Raw genomic sequence first — 18,526 nt, 5'->3', positions numbered from 1 at the left:
CAGCCCCAAGAGCTACATTAGTAATACTACGAAAATTAGTTCTGGATTATAATCACCACTCCTTTCAAAGGTAGTGATACTGCTCCATCACTCCAGATAACAACCACAGCCTGGTAATCTTTAAATGTACATCTAGCTGATGTTTGGCACTGGGCATGGTGTTTCCAGAGCACTTCCTGCTTATTTCATTAGTTAGTACTGGAATTAAATACATCTAAGAATGCTTTCTTATTTCTTATGCTTTTTGTGTTTTCCAGGAAAATTTGAATAGGAAAAGCATGGACACAGCTGGCAGTACAATTCTGCAGCTGTAGATTACAGCTAAACTGTGCTTAATTTTGCTAATAATATAAAGATACTTCAAAAAATATGAGACGGATGAAGGTTATCCAGGTGCTTACTGTTCAGGTAAAAATGCTGTGAATTTTTCGTGTATGTCTGTATGTAAACTACAGACTCTCTTGCAACATGGAGATCTAGAGCAGATAAACACTGATTATTAGAGTTGCAATAACTGAGGTGTGTTATTGTGTAGTGTAGGAACACAGTAGGTTTCCGTTTCAAACATTACCACTTACCAGTAAGACTCCTAACTGTACGAGTTAACACCTATAACAAAATATACACCATACGGTTTTCTGGAAAAGAGCATCTTAGCAGTGGCATATTATTTGAATACGCATTAAAGAGTGTTTTCATCTCCTCTCTGTGTAGTTGTGCAGAGCCTGGTCAAAAACAGCCAGGAAGAAGTCTGCATCTGCTTTAGTGATGCACAGAGGTGGCTTGATCCGGAACGTCTGAGAACAAAGAATGGAATATTTTGAATTAATATATTTAAGGAAACTGCTGTTTTCCACTTTTCTGTCCTATATGTTACACCTTTAACCCTTTTAAAGGGGATGTCTCCTTGCTGATCTTTTCAGAGATTTGTACCTCTCTGTCCATTCACTAAATTCTGGCCAGTAGCTGGTGTGTGTCTGTGAGGGTAATATTAAAAACGATCAGAATGTGGAATTGGAGATTCGTTGTGCCACTGTTTTCCATGTTGACTAAATTTAAGGATCATACGCATGTGTGAAGTTAATGACTTGTTGCCAGATTGTCGGCGTACCTGTCCGTAAATCCCTCCTTTCCCGATCAGCACACCCATATCCTTGGCGTCTTCAAAAATCTCATCCATGTCTTCAGCTGGGAGAGGAGCACGACTTGTCTGTAAAAAAAAAAATTTATTACATTGTTGTATAATCAATCAATCATTTTATTTATATAGCGCTTTTCACAACAGAAAGTCGTCACAAATCAGCTTTACAGAGATCCAGGTCCAAGCCGCCTATGAGTGAGCCAAGGGCAACAGTGGCAAGGAAAAACTCCCTCAGCACACGAGGAAGAGACCTTGGAATGAACCAAGACTCATACAGGGAACCCATCCTCCTCGGGTCAACACCGGAGACACAGAGAACAGAACAGAAGTAAAAGTGAACTGATGACAGATGAAGGGGTTATAGTAATGTGAAGGTAAAATATTAGTGATGTATGAGTCTGAGGAAGGAGGAAGTGGTCAGTGATTCTGTGGGAGGTGAAGGCAGGTGCAGAGTTAATTTGAGGTAAAAAAGCATCCATTAATAGCTAAGCATGATACTGTAGGTGAGACAAGGCCAGGATCTTGTACAGGACACACAGGGTCACGGGCTGGATTCCACAACCCTAAAACCATACTGACAAATCCAGCGACCAGTCCATAGGTTTTTCCAATATGAATTACAATATGGCCGTTTTGAGTTGCGCTGCAGGACATTAGATATGGATCTGATTTCAGTACCACATGTGGCCCAAATTCAACTTGAAAGATCAGAATCAAAATCATATTTGTATATATGGGAACTGAATTGTAAAATCAGCTTATTTTGAATACAAAAAAAAAACTGTTTTTTGTAATGTCACATTAAAAAAAAAAAAACTTTGCACATATTGCACATTTAAAATATAAGAAAAATAATTGAACTGTGTTCAATTGAAATGTGAAAAGTGACAGGAATTAACATTTATGGCGCCACGGTGGCACCGGACGACTGCCTGTGAGGAGTTGTGGAGGTGTGTTCTCCCTGTGTCTGCGTGGGTTTCCTCCGGGTGACTGACTGTGAGGAGTGTGGTGTGTTCTCCCTGTGTCTGTGTGGGTTTCCTCCGGGTCCTCGGGTTTCCTCCCACAGTCCAAAAACCACACGTTGGTAGGTGGATTGGTGACTTGTAGGTGTCTGTAGGTGTGAGTGAACGTGTGTGTTGCGCTGTGAACGACTGGTGCCCACTCCTGGGTGTATTCCTGCCTTGTGCCACTGCAGCCCTGAACTGGATAAGCGGTTACAGAGAATGAATGAATGTCTACAGCTAATTCTGCCTAATAAGCCATCAGCAGGAATGAGGACACGGGGTTAACCTGGAGCCTATGAGAAGCTTTGTTACAGGAATGTGAGTATATTACACACCTCTTATCTGGTTAACTGTTAATTAGGCAATGGAAAAAATATATACTCATTACACACAAACACAGCTGCTGGATACGTGATCTGCCTCTGAGCTGGTGTCTCATTTCAAATAAATCACACACTACACACCTAATTATTAACTGTTCAAAATGAAGGGTCAGAAACCTGTATACATTCCTTCAGTTAGCCAACCATTATCTCACACTGCTGAGTCTTTCAGATCATGCTTTTGGAAATATCCTTTAACCCGTTTCAGAGACTTGTCTGGACGAATATATCTAGGCTTGAGTGGTTAGTCAGCCAAAAATGATTGCCGTCTTTAGGCACATTTCGTCAATTCCCATTTGAGCCAAGAACAGGGCTGGAATGCCACTCTACTAAACTAACCAGAACAAAGGCAGGAATCATTGATTAACAGTGTTTCATTGAGTTTTCAGCCAATGAAGCCGCTGACTATTGACAGCAATGTCATATGGCTTTATTTTATTGCCCATAAGCCATAACACTATAGAGCCTTGGCTGCTGTACTGCCACTGGAGTTGCACTCCAGTCTTTCCTGAGGTGCCAGAGGACTATTTCTTTATTCATGATTCCTATAAGATAGCAGAACTTAATCAATACACATTATTTCTCCTTTTAACTCCAAAGGAGTTGTGTGCACCCAAACAGCAAAATATTCTGACTTTATTCTTGGAATATTCAGACTTTTATTCTTAATTCCCCCCCACCCCCCGGTCTGTAAATATCTGGTTAATGGTAGAATTCCTAAAAATGGACCCTTGAAACCCTATGAAACTTGTTTGTGATTTAACTAAGAATATAACTGTTTCATAATTCTGTATCCTGGCATTGCATATAATAAAAACTGAATTATCATACAACAGATGTACACAGCAGATGGTTTTGTGTACCAGTGGCTTTACCTCTCTCTCACACACACACACACACACACACACACACACACACAACACTGTCCAGGTCATTCATGGTCAACGCTGTGCTGTTGCATCATTAGCTCAGACACACAAAGTTAAAAAAATAAAAATAAAAACCTGCAAGAGATTGTAGATGGGGCATTTACATCTGTAAAACTAAGAGTAAAAATAGTTTTCTCTCACTTTGTCAGTGACCATCTCCACTCCGATCATTAGGCCTTTTCCCCGGACGTCACCAACAATCTCGTACTTATCTCTCAGTTTCGCCAGCTCGTTCAGTAGATACGTTCCCACCTTTGCAGAGTTTTCCTGATACCCGTTCTCTACAATCGTCTGAAACACACAAACACTGTACAGTAACTACTGTTCATTTCTATCATGATATGGGTCTTTGCTACAGGTGGGCGATATAAAATCACTATAATACCGGTGTTTTTTTTTTATTCGATAAAGACATATAGCAATATTGTGAACGTGACTTGAGCTCAGGCTAGAGCTGGGGGATATATCGCCAATATCGATATATTCAAAAGTATTTTTTACACGATTTTGAAAATGGCCATATTTGTTGTATAGAGTGTGCCAAGGATATGGCATACTCCATAAATTTAAAATAGTGCACAAATGTCCTGTCCAGCTATGTTTATTTTCTCTCGCGCGTGCACCCACCTATGCATCTGCGTGCACACAAACACACACTACGCTGTCCTGCCATTGGTCATGTATGCCCCTGGAGCAGTTAGCACATATATCGCACACACTCAGGTCTATCTCGCTGATAGCTGTAAGTCAGCAATGGGCAAAAATTCATCAATTCTTTAATTCCAAAAAAGAGCACTGTTAAGACCATGACTTGTTTGAGGTAGGCTCCTAAACAGAGAACGCACTTCTCATTGGTCGTCACTTCTATTGTAACGAAGAAACTAAATTACATTTATACAATATTAAAAGACTTGGCTTGGGATCGGGGCAAAAAAAACTTGATTGGGACATCACTATTTCTTAGAGGTATGCTTTTATAATTACAGTTAGATAATGGATCATATTCTTTTTGGTGTTACAAATAAACACTAATTCTTTGACATTACATTTTGTTGGTTTTCATAGTATCGTTTTGGTTATATCGCCCCGCCCTAATCTTTGCACAATGGACATCACAAAGTGTAAATGAGCCTCTAACTTATAGTGAAAGTGTGTTTCTTTGTCTCAGTCTCTTTGTGGGTGGTCTGGTTTTCATGTTACTTTTTTTAAACTTTAATTTATGTCAATGTTATATTCATTAGTAAGAGCTTCAGAGTTATAGCATTATATGATAAAAAAAAAAGTCTGTACTCACATCCAGTACAGAGGAGGCGATAACACAGGCCATTGGGTTCCCACCGAATGTGTTGAAGTGGACACCCTTCGCAAATGAACTGGCAATTTCTGAAAGAAATTAAAAAAAAAAAAAAAAAAAAAAAAAATGATTGTGTGTTGGTGTTTCTGTGTTTGTGTGTGCGAGACAAGCCAATAGTTTCAAGTGCCTTTAAAAGTCAACTGACCTTTTGTAGTGACCACGGCTCCCATAGGAAACCCGTTAGCTATGCCTTTTGCCATAGTAACAATGTCTGGAATGACGTCATGACCTTGGAATCCCCAAAAGTGACTCCCTGTGCGTCCAAAGCCAGTCTGGACCTGACACAGTAAAAAGATAACAAAGGACATATAGATGTGTGTAGACATTTAGACTCCAGGGTCGTGGTGGGTCTGGAGCCCACCTGGAAACACTGGACGTAAGGTAGGAACACACCCTGGAGGAGGCGCCAGTCCTTAGCATGGCAACACACACTCACACATTCACTCGACTATCTAATATATAATAGGTTTACAAATAATTCTCATGCACTTTTGTCATTTTATGGTACAAGAAAAACAACAAACAAAAGCCCTCTAAAAAAATTCAGTATTAATACAGGGGGTCCTCGACTTACGATGCTGATCCGTTCCTACGTCGCATCGTAACCGTGTATTCTTCCGCCATGCACACCAAACACGAAGTTCACGTTACGACGTTTACGACGCAAAACCACTTACGTCGAAACAAGGCTTTTTACAGTAAATGGGAGATGTGTCGTAACCACGAAACATCGTAACACGGGACTGATGTTATCCGAGGACCTCCTGTACGTGACTTTCACAATTGCCAACATTGAGGTTTTTAAATCGTCTAAACAAAAACCTGTTTTTTTTTTTTTTATTATTGGAACTCATTAAAAAAAAAGTTTAAGTGAATATATGCAGATTCTACAATGAAACAATATTGACCTCTCATCTGAAATTTTAAACTGCAGCAGACTCTCCTGAGCAAGTGTGTGTGTGTGTACCTCATCAGCAATGCACAATCCACCTTTATCCCGCACAAGCTTGTAGGTCTCTTTCAAGTAGTTCTTGGGATACTGCACGGCTCCCCCGACTCCCTGAGAAGTATGAAAAGAAGATGAGGTATTTATTTAGAACTGTACTATCTGTAATTTTGAGGAGCTGGTTCACCCAGTTACTCTGAGGAAAGAGTACATGGCTGTTATGCTTTACCTATTTTTTAATTTGATGAAAACTTTACTATTGTGTCAATATTCTTCTTTGATTAAGAAATATCTAATGTAGATGAATTGACTTACAGACAGCATGGAATGCAGCAGCTACATAACCTACCAGCTTCAAGACAATGGGACCATATTAAACCCATTTTATCTTCATTCCATTGGCTCCCAAAGCACTTAATGGTTCAGGTCCCACTTCTATCACTAAGTTACACCACCAGGAAGTGGTACACGAGGTCTTCATCACAGGACTTGTTGGCTGTTACTAGGACACCGTTTGTACATCCGTGCTCTGAGACTGTAGAATTGTTTACCATCTGTTATTTGCCAAACTCCTTCAAAGTCTGATTACAAATCAGGTTCAAAAGGTATGTAAGTGTATGAATTCGTATGTGTATAAGATACATACACACTTTGCTATAAAGACACTTTGTTGCATCTTTAGCACATTTGGCAGATTAAAGCTTGGGGCCTAAATTTAAAATGTACTTAAATTCATTCATTCGTTGTGTCTAAGCGCTTATCCAGTTCAGGGTCACGGTGGGTCTGGAGCCTACTCAGAATCACTGAGCACAAGACAGGAACACACCCTGGAGTGGGTGCCAGTTCTTCACAGAGCAACAAACAATCACACATTCACTCACACCTACAGACACTTTTGTGTCACCAATCCACCTACCAACATGTTTTTGGACTGTGGGAGGAAACCCACACAGACACAGAGAGAACACACCACACTCCTCACAGACAGTCACCTGGTGGAAACCCACGCAGACACAGAGAGAACACACCACACTCCTCACAGACAGTCACCCGGAGGAAACCCACGCAGACAGAGAGAACACACCACACTCCTCACAGACAGTCACCCGGCGGAAACCCACGCAGACACAGGGAGAACACACCACACTCCTCACAGACAGTCACCCGGAGGAAACCCACGCAGACACAGGGAGAACACACCACACTCCTCACAGACAGTCACCCAGAGGAAACCCACGCAGACACAGGGAGAACACACCACACTCCTCACAGACAGTCACCCGGAGGAAACCCACGCAGACACAGGGAGAACACACCACACTCCTCACAGACAGTCACCCGGAGGAAACCCACGCAGACACAGGGAGAACACACCACACTCCTTACAGACAGTCACCCGGAGGAAACCCACGCAGACACAGGGAGAACACAACACACTCCTCACAGACAGTCACCCGGAGGAAACCCACGCAGACACAGGGAGAACACACCACACTCCTCACAGACAGTCACCCGGAGGAAACCCACGCAGACACAGGGAGAACACACCACACTCCTCACAGACAGTCACCCGGAGGAAACCCACGCAGACACAGGGAGAACACAACACACTCCTCACAGACAGTCACCCGGAGGAAACCCACGCAGACACAGGGAGAACACACCACACTCCTCACAGACAGTCACCCGGAGGAAACCCACACAGACACAGGGAGAACACACCAACTCCTCACAGACCTGGAGTCACCTGGAGCGGGACTTTAACCCACAACCTTCAGGTCCCTGGAGCTGTGTAACTGAGACACTACCTGCTGTGCCACCATGTCGCCTCTACTTAAATTCAGTACACCTAAAGTTTATTTTGAAATTACCATGGTCCTAAAGTTAACGCACAAAGATTTTCACATCAAATTCATTTTAAATATTTCACACTTCTTAGCCTTTTAAGAAAAAAAAATCTGTGTGTTTGGATGTTTTCTAACTGAAGTTCCTGAGTTGTTCTCACCTGGATGGCTTCACCAAAGAAAGCAGCAATGCGGTTGGGGACAGTTGTGCAAAGCATTTCTTTCAGCTGCTCGATGTATCGGTCATTGGCCTCACAGTGACCTGAGAAGAGGGGAGCAGGCTGAAAAGTTGTAAATGTCAACAACAAAACTACACCATCTTTACAATTATTAATATTTAAAGCATTTATTTTTGTTGTACAGTGCCCAGTTAATAACCTAATGATCTACTGCATTGATTCTGGTGCCTCAGTGTCCTCCTCCTCTTTGATTTAAGTTCTGAAATCTCTACATTTTCTGTGGTTGTTTGAACTGACACAGCTCCTGTGATTAAAACACGGTGTTTCTGACGGCTTGTGCAAACCTAGTTATTTAAATATAAATCTGAATGAGAACAATCACATCTGAAGCACTTTTACAGTTTAATAATTAAGGCCAGAGTAGTTTGAATTTTAAATGTCTATGAAGCTGAAGCTATTTGTACTTCACTCAGGAGAGAGCAGGGTTTATTATTTCACCCCCTGCACCAATGTGCAAACGCATATGGCGATATATATGCAGCTGTCTTTTTTGCTAATCCCTCAGCCTTAAACTGCACATGGTGCAAATGAGACTCGCAGATGACTCACTACACCACAACTATCAGTGCGTGTGCACAGCTTGTAACCTGAAGAGTGTAATGGACTGTTTAATGCTGTGTAAATAATGATATTTCTGTCATGTGTCCATAGTTTCATGCATAGCTGGAATCCCAGGCGCAATAATGTCACTCTCAAGAGAAACAGCTCAAATATTCAGAGAAAACTGTTAATGATTTCCACCAAAACTTCAAACCTTGCACTTTAGCTCAGCAGAATACAGTACATCCGCATTTCTAGGTCTGTCCACGTTCTGAGGGTACAATAGTTAATATGTAGTTCCATAAATACATAGTTAAACAAAGTGTATTAAAATAATACTGACAGAAACCTACAAGAAATATTGAAGGGAGAGTAGAGACTGGAACTCACAGATTTACCTTAGGTTAAAAATAATTAAACTAAAAAATGAGCTTCACAGATTCACACAGATGTGTGTGTGTGTGTGTGTGTGTGTGTAAGAGAGAGAGAGAGAGTGGTGTATACTTTTAGTGACTAAATATCATTTAAAAGCAATAGCAACAAACTGTTGGTTGGTGGGTTGGGTCAGTTATTGGGAAGTGGCTTAGTCGATCTGTCTTTTTGGAAGGCATTATGTCATAAATAATTGACAGATGTCATAAATAATTAATCAAATCAACATCTCATATTTCAAACACAGTAAATTAAAACGTTTTCCCACGTAATATTTGATCATTTCAATTGGTTTCATCATCACTTTGAACATTGTAAAGATGAAGTCTTGTCTCAGAAGCAGAAGCTGTGTGTGTACCTGGTGAGCAGCTACAGTCTCTTATGGTCTGAACAGGAGAATCTCTACAGTGCTTTCCTCCCCACAAACCATGAAACACATCAGGACACATTGTCTAAACACACATGGAGAGAAACAATAAGCTACAGCGGTGTTTATCAGTACAGGTCTACACCAGGGATTTAACACATTTATCATCCTATGCATATTGGAAAAAGCATATTTCACAAAGTCCAAACTAATCTAAGAACAGTGGGGTTTATCAGTGTGAGGTGTATGAGCTGGGTTATGGTTAAATAAAAAGGTTATGAAGGTCCAGTAAACAAGGAATGTCCCTGGACATTCAAAATAGGTCTAAAAGAAGTCTGTCCGTCAAGGACATATTTTAAACGTCAATGGACGTCCAAAATCTATCTTAATAAGTTAGTTAAGTGGTGACCAATCGATAACGTCAGTGGACGTCCAAAAAGCGTTTTATACAAGTACTTTATTTCGGGACCAATTAATAACGTCAATGGACGTCCAAAATACGTCTAATAGTCGTCTTTTCAATGTCTGTGTTTGGACGTCTTTTCAACTTTCATTTTCAACCTTAAGAGAACGTTGATTAGACGGCAGTCATTACGTTATTTCAACGTTGAATCAACGGCTAAATGTTTACTGGGCTACATAATGACCATGATTGGACATCAGTGTATGGTCACAGGTGAATTTTCAGAGCATTGTACAAAATGAAGTTCCCGAAACCGCCCACACTGTGTGATATGAGTGGATATATAGTGCGAGTTATACATACGGTATGACAGCCGGATCCAGATGCCACAGGGTATTTATACACTGAATTTGCTGTCAGACCCAACGACTGTGGGCTGCCACCATGATATGACCCACTGCACAACACAAAGGAAGATGATATATTGTTTAAAGTAAACACAGAATATAAAAGGGCTTTATTCATTATCTAACTTAACCACAATGCAAGAAAATGTGAAATATTTCTGCAGTTTGACGTTTTCAGAAAGCACACACACTACACTACCCTACTTTACAAGCTGTCGGACAATATCCAGAGACAGAATAAATCTTTACTAAAGAAGTCATTCATGTGGTGGTACCACTATGTATAGTAGGTACAGGAGTAAAACAATGGTGTTTGTTGTTGTAGAAAATAGTAAATTTGAAGACAGAGCATTTTCCTGATTTTATTTCTATGCAATTTTCTGTTCAATCAAAAATCAGATAATGGGTCATTTCCTGTTCTCCATTTTCCCATTTCAAAACCTCCAGCACCTCTTTGTCCTGCATTTAATTTTCTGGAGAAGGCTTTTCTTAGGAGGCACTCAGTGGGGAGTGTGGCGTGTTCTCTCTGTGTCTGTGTGGGTTTCCTCCGGGTGACTGTCTGTGAGGAGTGTGGCGTGTTCTCCCTGTGTCTGCGTGGGTTTCCTCCGGGTGACTGTCTGTGAGGAGTGTGGTGTGTTCTCCCTGTGTCTGCGTGGGTTTCCTCCGGGTGACTGTCTGTGAGGAGTGTGGTGTGTTCTCCCTGTGTCTGCGTGGGTTTCCTCCGGGTGACTGTCTGTGAGGAGTGTGGTGTGTTCTCCCTGTGTCTGCGTGGGTTTCCTCCGGGTGACTGTCTGTGAGGAGTGTGGTGTGTTCTCCCTGTGTCTGCGTGGGTTTCCTCCGGGTGACTGTCTGTGAGGAGTGTGGTGTGTTCTCCCTGTGATTGCGTGGGTTTCCTCCGGGTGACTGTCTGTGGGGAGTGTGGTGTGTTCTCCCTGTGATTGCGTGGGTTTCCTCCGGGTGACTGTCTGTGGGGAGTGTGGTGTGTTCTCCCTGTGATTGCGTGGGTTTCCTCCGGGTGACTGTCTGTGAGGAGTGTGGTGTGTTCTCCCTGTGATTGCGTGGGTTTCCTCCGGGTGACTGTCTGTGAGGAGTGTGGTGTGTTCTCCCTGTGATTGCGTGGGTTTCCTCCGGGTGACTGTCTGTGAGGAGTGTGGTGTGTTCTCCCTGTGATTGCGTGGGTTTCCTCCGGGTGACTGTCTGTGAGGAGTGTGGTGTGTTTTCTCTGTGTCTGCGTGGGTTTCCTTCAGGTGACTGTCTGTGAGGAGTGTGATGTTTTTTCTCTGTGTCTGCGTGGGTTTCCTCCGGGTGACTGTCTGTGAGGAGTGTGGTGTGTTCTCCCTGTGTCTGCGTGGGTTTCCTCCGGGTGACTGTCTGTGAGGAGTGTGGTGTGTTCTCCCTGTGTCTGCGTGGGTTTCCTCCGGGTGAATGTCTGTGAGGAGTGTGGTGTGTTCTCCCTGTGTCTGCGTGGGTTTCCTCCGGGTGACTGTCTGTGAGGAGTGTGGTGTGTTCTCCCTGTGATTGCGTGGGTTTCCTCCGGGTGACTGTCTGTGAGGAGTGTGGTGTGTTCTCCCTGTGATTGCGTGGGTTTCCTCCGGGTGACTGTCTGTGAGGAGTGTGGTGTGTTCTCCCTGTGATTGCGTGGGTTTCCTCCGGGTGACTGTCTGTGAGGAGTGTGGTGTGTTTTCTCTGTGTCTGCGTGGGTTTCCTCCGGGTGACTGTCTGTGAGGAGTGTGGTGTGTTTTCTCTGTGTCTGCGTGGGTTTCCTCCAGGTGACTGTCTGTGAGGAGTGTGGTGTTCTCCCTGTGTCTGCGTGGGTTTCCTCCGGGTGATTGTCTGTGAGGAGTGTGATGTGTTTTCTCTGTGTCTGCGTGGGATTCCTCCGGGTGACTGTCTGTGAGGAGTGTGGTGTGTTTTCTCTGTGTCTGCGTGGGTTTCCTCCAGGTGACTGTCTGTGAGGAGTGTGGTGTGTTCTCTCTGTGTCTGCGTGGGTTTCCTCCAGGTGACTGTCTGTGAGGAGTGTGTTGTGTTCTTCCTGTGTCTGCGTGGGATTCCTCCGGGTGACTGTCTGTGAGGAGTGTGGTGTGTTCTCACTGTGTTCGCATGGGTTTCCTCTGGGTGCTCCGGTTTCCTCCCACAGTCCAGAAAAAACACATGTTGGTAGGTGGATTGGCAACTCAAAAGTGTCCGTAGGTGTGAATGTGTGTGTGTATCTGTGTTGCCCGCCTTGCGCTCAATGATTCCAGGTAGGCTCTGGACCCACAGTGACTCTGAACTGGATAAGCGCTTACAGATAATGAATGAATGAATGAAAAGTAAACAACAAAACAATAAAACAATGTATTGTGAGAAAATGTTCTACAGGTGTAGAGCGCTTATTGCATAGATTAACAAACTGATTCACAAATGTGCACATTTTGTCCAAGGGTTCATCTCTGCCTTTTCAAATTTACTGATACATGGGTGACTATTTTCTACAACTACAAATTCCACAGTCACAGGTGCTCAGTTGCTTTGCTCCAAAAATACGTTCATATCAAACCTCAAAGCATTTCAAATAATCACTTTCACCAGAGAGCATCGCTGACCTCAGTGTGATGATGTCAAAATTTCCAGTGTGCAGTCGTGCCATGAGCATGGCCAGGTCGTTAGCCTCAGAGCCGCTGTTTGTCAGGTACACTACCTGGAAATGCAGGAGAACATGAACACAATTACAGTCCAAGCACACCCTTACACACACCCTCACTCACACACACACACACACACACACACACACTATTTAATGTTTAAATAATAAACTAATGTGAACTGTGCAGTTTGAGATGTCTGCTACTGATTTTTTCCTCTTTTTACAGGTAAAAGGAGTACAATACAAAATGCTGGGGTATTCACTTCTATTACTTGTTAGCTACTGTTAATTGCCTCATTGCTTCATTGCAAATTTGAAGAACTGAATGTCATACTGGTCAGCTTTTTGGATGTAGTGGCATTATTCTGAATGATTATTTTAATGTTGTGAGTTTCAGGTCCCCAAACTTCTCTTTCTTTCTGTGTGTGTTTGTACCTTTAGAGGTTCAGGAAGCAAAGAGGCCAGTTTTTCTGCATATTCCTGAATCTGAGGGTAGATGTAGATGACTGTGGTGTGCCACAGACGATTGAGCTGCTTCACTGCAGCTTCATTCACTTTCCTAATAAACAAACACACACACACACACACTCTCTAAAGATCAGAACATCAGCTATAGTTGGATAAAGTGTTTCACCTTTTTCAGTGCTACATGTACTCTGTTCTCTCTGTTTTCAGAAGCTCCACGTCTTTTAAGGTGGAATGGTATGTTTGAGGGGAAGAAAATGACTATTATTTGTACATGGTTAAAGTTTAACTTGTCTGTTAAAGTTTTGAATCACCACAGAAAATCAGTTGTAACTCATCTGTAACTTTTGGTAACGCGGTTAGCTAAATCTGGAGACATGTCCACCTTAAGTAATCAGAAACAACAAAAATATGTCAATACTACCCACCTATGAAGCATGAATTGAGTAATATCTTCATCTTGGTCCATGCTTTTCTATGTTTGAAGGTTTATTTGTTGTCTAAAATCCTCCAAATGGCAGTTTCTACCATCAGCAGACAGTGAGAAAAACCTAGCATACTGGACCGAGACACTGTTGTTACCCATTTACTAACACCAGGGCTTCGTAAACACTTTCGTCCCGTCTCGAGCACACAAGGAGACTGGAGAGTTAGCAAATGGTGAGGAAACATCCTCAGAATTTTATAAAAAAAGAGTTTTTTGATTAAAATCATGAACATCACCTTTAACTCACAGCACATAAAGATGTAACATTAAGGTTTGAGGAAATGAATAGCAGTAAACTGAAGGAATTTACAAATACACACCAGGCCCTGACTGACTCACTGACTGACTGACTCACTCACTCACTCAATGAATGACACACTCACTCACTCACTCAATGACTGACTGACTCACTCAATGACTGACTGACTCACTCACTCACTCACTCAATGACTGACTCACTCACTCACTCAATGACTGACTCACTCACTCACTCAATGACTGACTCACTCACTCACTCACTCAATGACTGACTCACTCACTCACTCAATGACTGACTCACTCACTCACTCAATGACTGACTCACTCACTCACTCAATGACTCTGATGACATCAGGCATCCTTGTTACAACATTTCTAAGAGGTGAATCAACGTCTTTTTACATTTCAATATTGAAAGGTGTAACAAAATTAAATGATTCACTCTGATCCCATTTTTAGTTTGTTTTCTAACTTGGTCTTCATTACACCGACACTCACGGATGGGAGTGTCCGACGCTGACAGTGGCCACACCAGCAAACAGGTCCAGATAACGCCGTCCGTCCACATCCCACAGCCACTGCATGTGTCCCTGAGCGATAAAAACTGGGCGTTTGTAGTATGTCACCTTCATGGTCATGGGGTGGCAGTTCTGCTTCCTGATCTCCAGCAGACGCTCTTTAGACATTCCCTAAAAAGAGCATCACGCTTTTATACTTTTACACCATTTTTGTAAAATCGTAGCTGTATAATGAGGAACAGAGATTGATATTTATTTTCATCTTTATTTAAATCATATTTGCACTCCAGCCCTTTGCATTTGCACTTTTAATTTAAAATTTACATGTAAAACATTTTTATGGTTTTATTCACAAGCACTGACTTGAATGAAACGTCTGAAATTAAATACTTAATGAACAAGCTGAGCTACTTCCAGGGGTGCACTCCCATCACTAACCTTAGTTTCTCTTGGCCCTGTTTTCCAGCATTTTAGGAATATTAGGACCAAATTGTTTTGAGAAACCTAGCTCTCCTTATTTCAGAGTTGTAACAGCTCTAGAATTCTATTGGTCATTTTCTGGTAAGAATTTGCCTGTTTTCATGTTACAAACACTTTTAAACTAAAGAGATACGCAAGTGTAAATCCAAGACCAAAATTCACTTCTTTAGGTGTGAATTAAGCCTAGTCTGGGGTTGCACTGGGGTGTCACTGGTCAATCACTGGTTAATCTGGGCCTGGGAAACAGGTCCAAGGTGTTTTATTCAAGGGATCACATTTGGGATAATAACAAAATTGACCGTAGCACACTTATATGATTACATACTTGGTCCAATCATAACTGATAATATTTACAAAATTAGTTAATTAACTGGCAGTATTAAAACTCCTGTTCACACTGGGGCCGTTTTACCTGGTATGGATCAGGTTTAAAATCACATGGAGGCATCTGAATGGCTGAGTGTTTCACCTCTGCATTCTGACACATGGCTCCTGAGCAGAAACAGATTATTACACAGTGTTCTTTAATCCAAAGGCGCTGGTAAGGCTCATCTGTGGCTGTGCTACCATCACTGGTTTAATTTAGTTTGATTTTACTGAAACGCTTCATGACTGTATTTCCCAATCCTACTGTACAGTTTAGCAAAAAATCTTATTGATATTCCAGAAAACATAAATGGACCTAAATCAGAGCCTTGTGGAACACCATATGACACTCCGCTAGGAAACCTCCCTTCCACAAACTGGAAGTTCCCATACAGTAAGGTCTAGTACAGAATTTGTCTTTGTGATTTGGATGTGATGTTTAAACCTACAAAGTGGAAAGTGTTTCTGATATAGTGTAATATTGCTAATTAAAACACTCGTTTACATTGTTTTACATTGAGATAAATTACACAATGACAAATTAAGACATTCAAAAAAAGATATTCACCTCCAGGAGGACCAGAAAGAACATTGCTCCCCTGTAGCCCTTCATATCAGTGTGAAATACGTATATATAATCCATTTCAACAGATGTGTTTACTTATGCTAAATGACCTCCTGCAGACTTCGACTGCTCGTCATTTGCCTGTGTGTTTTAGCGTAGGTTTAATTACACACGATTACATTTTATGCCTAACTGACTGTGTCAGCAGTTCCAGGGACCTGGAGGTTGTGAGTTCGATTCCCGCTCCGGATGACTGTCTGTGAAGAGTTGGTGTGTTCTCCCAGTGTCCGTGTGGGTTTCCTCCGGGTGCTCCGGTTTCCTCCCACAGTCCAAAAACACACATTGGTAGGTAGATTGGCGACTCAAAATTGTCCGTAGGTGTGAGTGTGTGAGTGTGTGTGTTGCCCTGTGAAGGACTGGCGCCCCCTCCAGGGTGTATTCCCACCTTGCGCCCAATGATTCCAGGTAGGCTCTGGACTGGATAAGCGCTTACAGACAATGAATGAATGACTGTGTCAGTGGACTTTAAGTGTAATGTAAAGATTGAGGCATGTAATATTCACCACTGAAAAGTCTTAAACCTATCAAAAACATGTACTATTTAAATAGATTAGCTTCCCTCATATTTAGCACGGACATAACTGCATTGAATCCACTCTTACAATCATTTGCAAATTCATGCTCACACCTGTGGACAGTGTCACACACACACCCCCAGTCACTGAAGCTATCGTACATGTGGACAATTTTACACAGCCAATACACTATCAAGAGAACCAAGGATGCAAAGACCCTGAAGCTGTGTTGCAATATCAACATATAGTAATTGAAGTGCAACCTAAGCCGCTACCCTAGACATGAACTAAGCCTAGTCCTGCATTAAACTGCACTAATAAGTGAGAATCACCATTGAAAATTATTTTAATCTACTTTTAAAGTAAATGTGTGTCTGTGACTGTGTTAATCAAGTCCTGCAGTTACCTCTCTAACAATATATGTATTAAAGTAAAGAGTTTATTTGATAATATCGCCTATTTGTTAATGAGCATTGGGAAATTAACATTTCATGCACATTTTCTTAAATTAGCAATTAAAACATCCAGTTTAATAGCTTTTTCATTTACGTTATCACTACATGTTCTTTTCCAAAGTGTGTGAAAGTGGCTCACACAAAAAACTGTGCATCACATGCAGAAACATCAGGTCAGTATTGTGTGTGAATATGTCCTAAGGGAAATAGTAAATGCCCCAAAATAGACACCTGTAGAACACCACACTGTTCTGTTGTTTACAGAAACTACTCATACATACAAACATGCAATTGTGTTTTCATGTCCTTCCATTTTTTTGAGTTTACCTTTACATCACACACGTGCAAAACAGTGATTATAGCAAGACGTAAACAACACCGAGGTTCTGAAGGGAGGACTCTTCAAACACTCACCACTCGGCAGATGGACTCTGGACACTCTCTCCACTGTTTTCCCCACCCAACTTGGACGGTGTATTCGTGCAAGAATTTTATGCATTTTCACACGTTTCTGTAACTTTCAGAAAGAGACTAAAACTCTTGCACACTGACTGTTTTTGGGCGAAGAAACTTGGTTACTAAGTCTGTCGCAACAGCTGCTTGTGTCGGGGGTTGGGGGAATAGGGAGGGGGCATATCTTGAAACCCTCGTGTTCGTCCTTGTCCAGTCTTCTGTGCTCTGATTGGCTCTAGGGATTCCGCCTGCTTTGAGGTTATTGGCTAGAAATGTATTCTGCAAATAGGTTTGACTCATACTAGCCAATCAGAACGCAGGAATGAATGTTCCATACAACGGGATGGAGACTAGCCATATTTGCATTTGCCAAAATCCGAGATCATTTACACGTACGTTTTAGCGCGTATATGTTTTTTGACTTTTTTTTGGCGTTCATCATGTTTATTTATGTTCTTTTATGTGTAAAATACGATTAAATATGATACTTTAATGGCATGGCTCTGTAGTCTATTGGGACAAATGTTCACTTAAATAAGGGTTGAATTCCTTATAGCTTTTAAAAAGCCTAAATTTACATATTCAGTTTTGTATGAGCTAATTCTTCAGAAATAATAGGTATTAATAGACAGTTATTCCCTTTTAAAGCAAAACAGCTTCATTAAATTCTTTAAAGTAAATATTGGAATATTTTGAAAATATTTGATGACTGTGATGATTCACAAGCTCCTTATTGAAGTCAGGAAGGTTTGACAGATGATACATTTTTAATCACAAACCCAACTCCAACTCATCCCAGAAGTATGGATGGAGCTCTATATTCCAGAGAACACAGGCCCTGGACAGAATTCACTCACTCGCTCACTCACTCGCTCACTCACTCACTCATTCACTCGCTCACTTACTCACTCATTCACTCACTCACTCATTCACTCACCCATTCACTCACCCACTCACTCATTCACTCACCCACTCACTCGCTCACTCACTCATTCACTCACTCACCCATTCACTCACTCACCCACTCACCCACTCACTCATTCACTCACCCACCCACTCACTCATTCACTCACTCGCTCGCTCACTCACTCGCTCACCCACTCACTCATTCACTCACCCACTCACTCATTCACTCACCCACCCACTCACTCGCTCACTCACTCATTCACTCACTCATTCACTCACTTATTCACTCACTCACTCACTCACTCACCCACTCACTCATTCACTCACCCATTCACTCACCCACTCACTCATTCACTCACTCATTCACCCACTCGCTCGCTCAC

General features: G+C 42.0%; 1 protein-coding gene across 2 annotated transcripts; it reads right to left on the bottom strand.

Annotated features, from left to right (window-relative positions):
* Positions 1-78: 78 nt before the first annotated feature.
* agxt2 (alanine--glyoxylate aminotransferase 2) lies at positions 79-17,380 on the bottom strand. 2 transcript variants are annotated; one of them, XR_010795501.1, is made up of 15 exons: positions 17,199-17,380; positions 15,236-15,315; positions 14,324-14,514; positions 13,051-13,174; positions 12,575-12,669; positions 9,946-10,039; positions 9,171-9,264; positions 7,763-7,863; positions 5,779-5,871; positions 4,957-5,089; positions 4,752-4,840; positions 3,599-3,748; positions 1,112-1,210; positions 579-797; positions 79-476 (listed from the first exon to the last, which is right to left on the bottom strand). XR_010795501.1 is itself a non-coding variant. In XM_066645997.1 (14 exons), exons 1-14 carry the CDS (start codon positions 17,281-17,283, stop codon positions 696-698), a joined length of 1,530 nt encoding a protein of 509 aa, XP_066502094.1. In that variant the 5' UTR covers positions 17,284-17,380; the 3' UTR covers positions 79-695. The 2 variants fall into 2 exon arrangements, 1 of the variants encoding a protein (XP_066502094.1); XM_066645997.1 differs by having other exon boundaries at positions 79-797.
* Positions 17,381-18,526: the final 1,146 nt, after the last annotated feature.

This window comes from Hoplias malabaricus, chromosome 15 (genome assembly GCF_029633855.1).
Source record: "Hoplias malabaricus isolate fHopMal1 chromosome 15, fHopMal1.hap1, whole genome shotgun sequence".
Classification (NCBI taxonomy): Eukaryota; Metazoa; Chordata; class Actinopteri; order Characiformes; family Erythrinidae; genus Hoplias; species Hoplias malabaricus.
Note: the sequence above shows the minus strand (reverse complement) of the source record. Positions and strands in the feature narration are given on the sequence as shown.

What these genes read in the sequence shown, in the direction of transcription:
- agxt2 (XM_066645997.1), bottom strand. Translation starts at nt 17,283, where the DNA reads ATGCATAAAATTCTTGCACGAATACACCGTCCAAGTTGGGTGGGGAAA. An exon ending in GATTGTGCATTGCTGATGAG is followed by an intron (nt 5,090 to 5,778) that starts GTACACACACAC and finishes TTACTGTGTCAG; the next exon opens with GTCCAGACTGGCTTTGGACG. An exon ending in TGGAGATGGTCACTGACAAA is followed by an intron (nt 1,211 to 3,598) that starts GTGAGAGAAAAC and finishes TTTTTTTTACAG; the next exon opens with ACAAGTCGTGCTCCTCTCCC.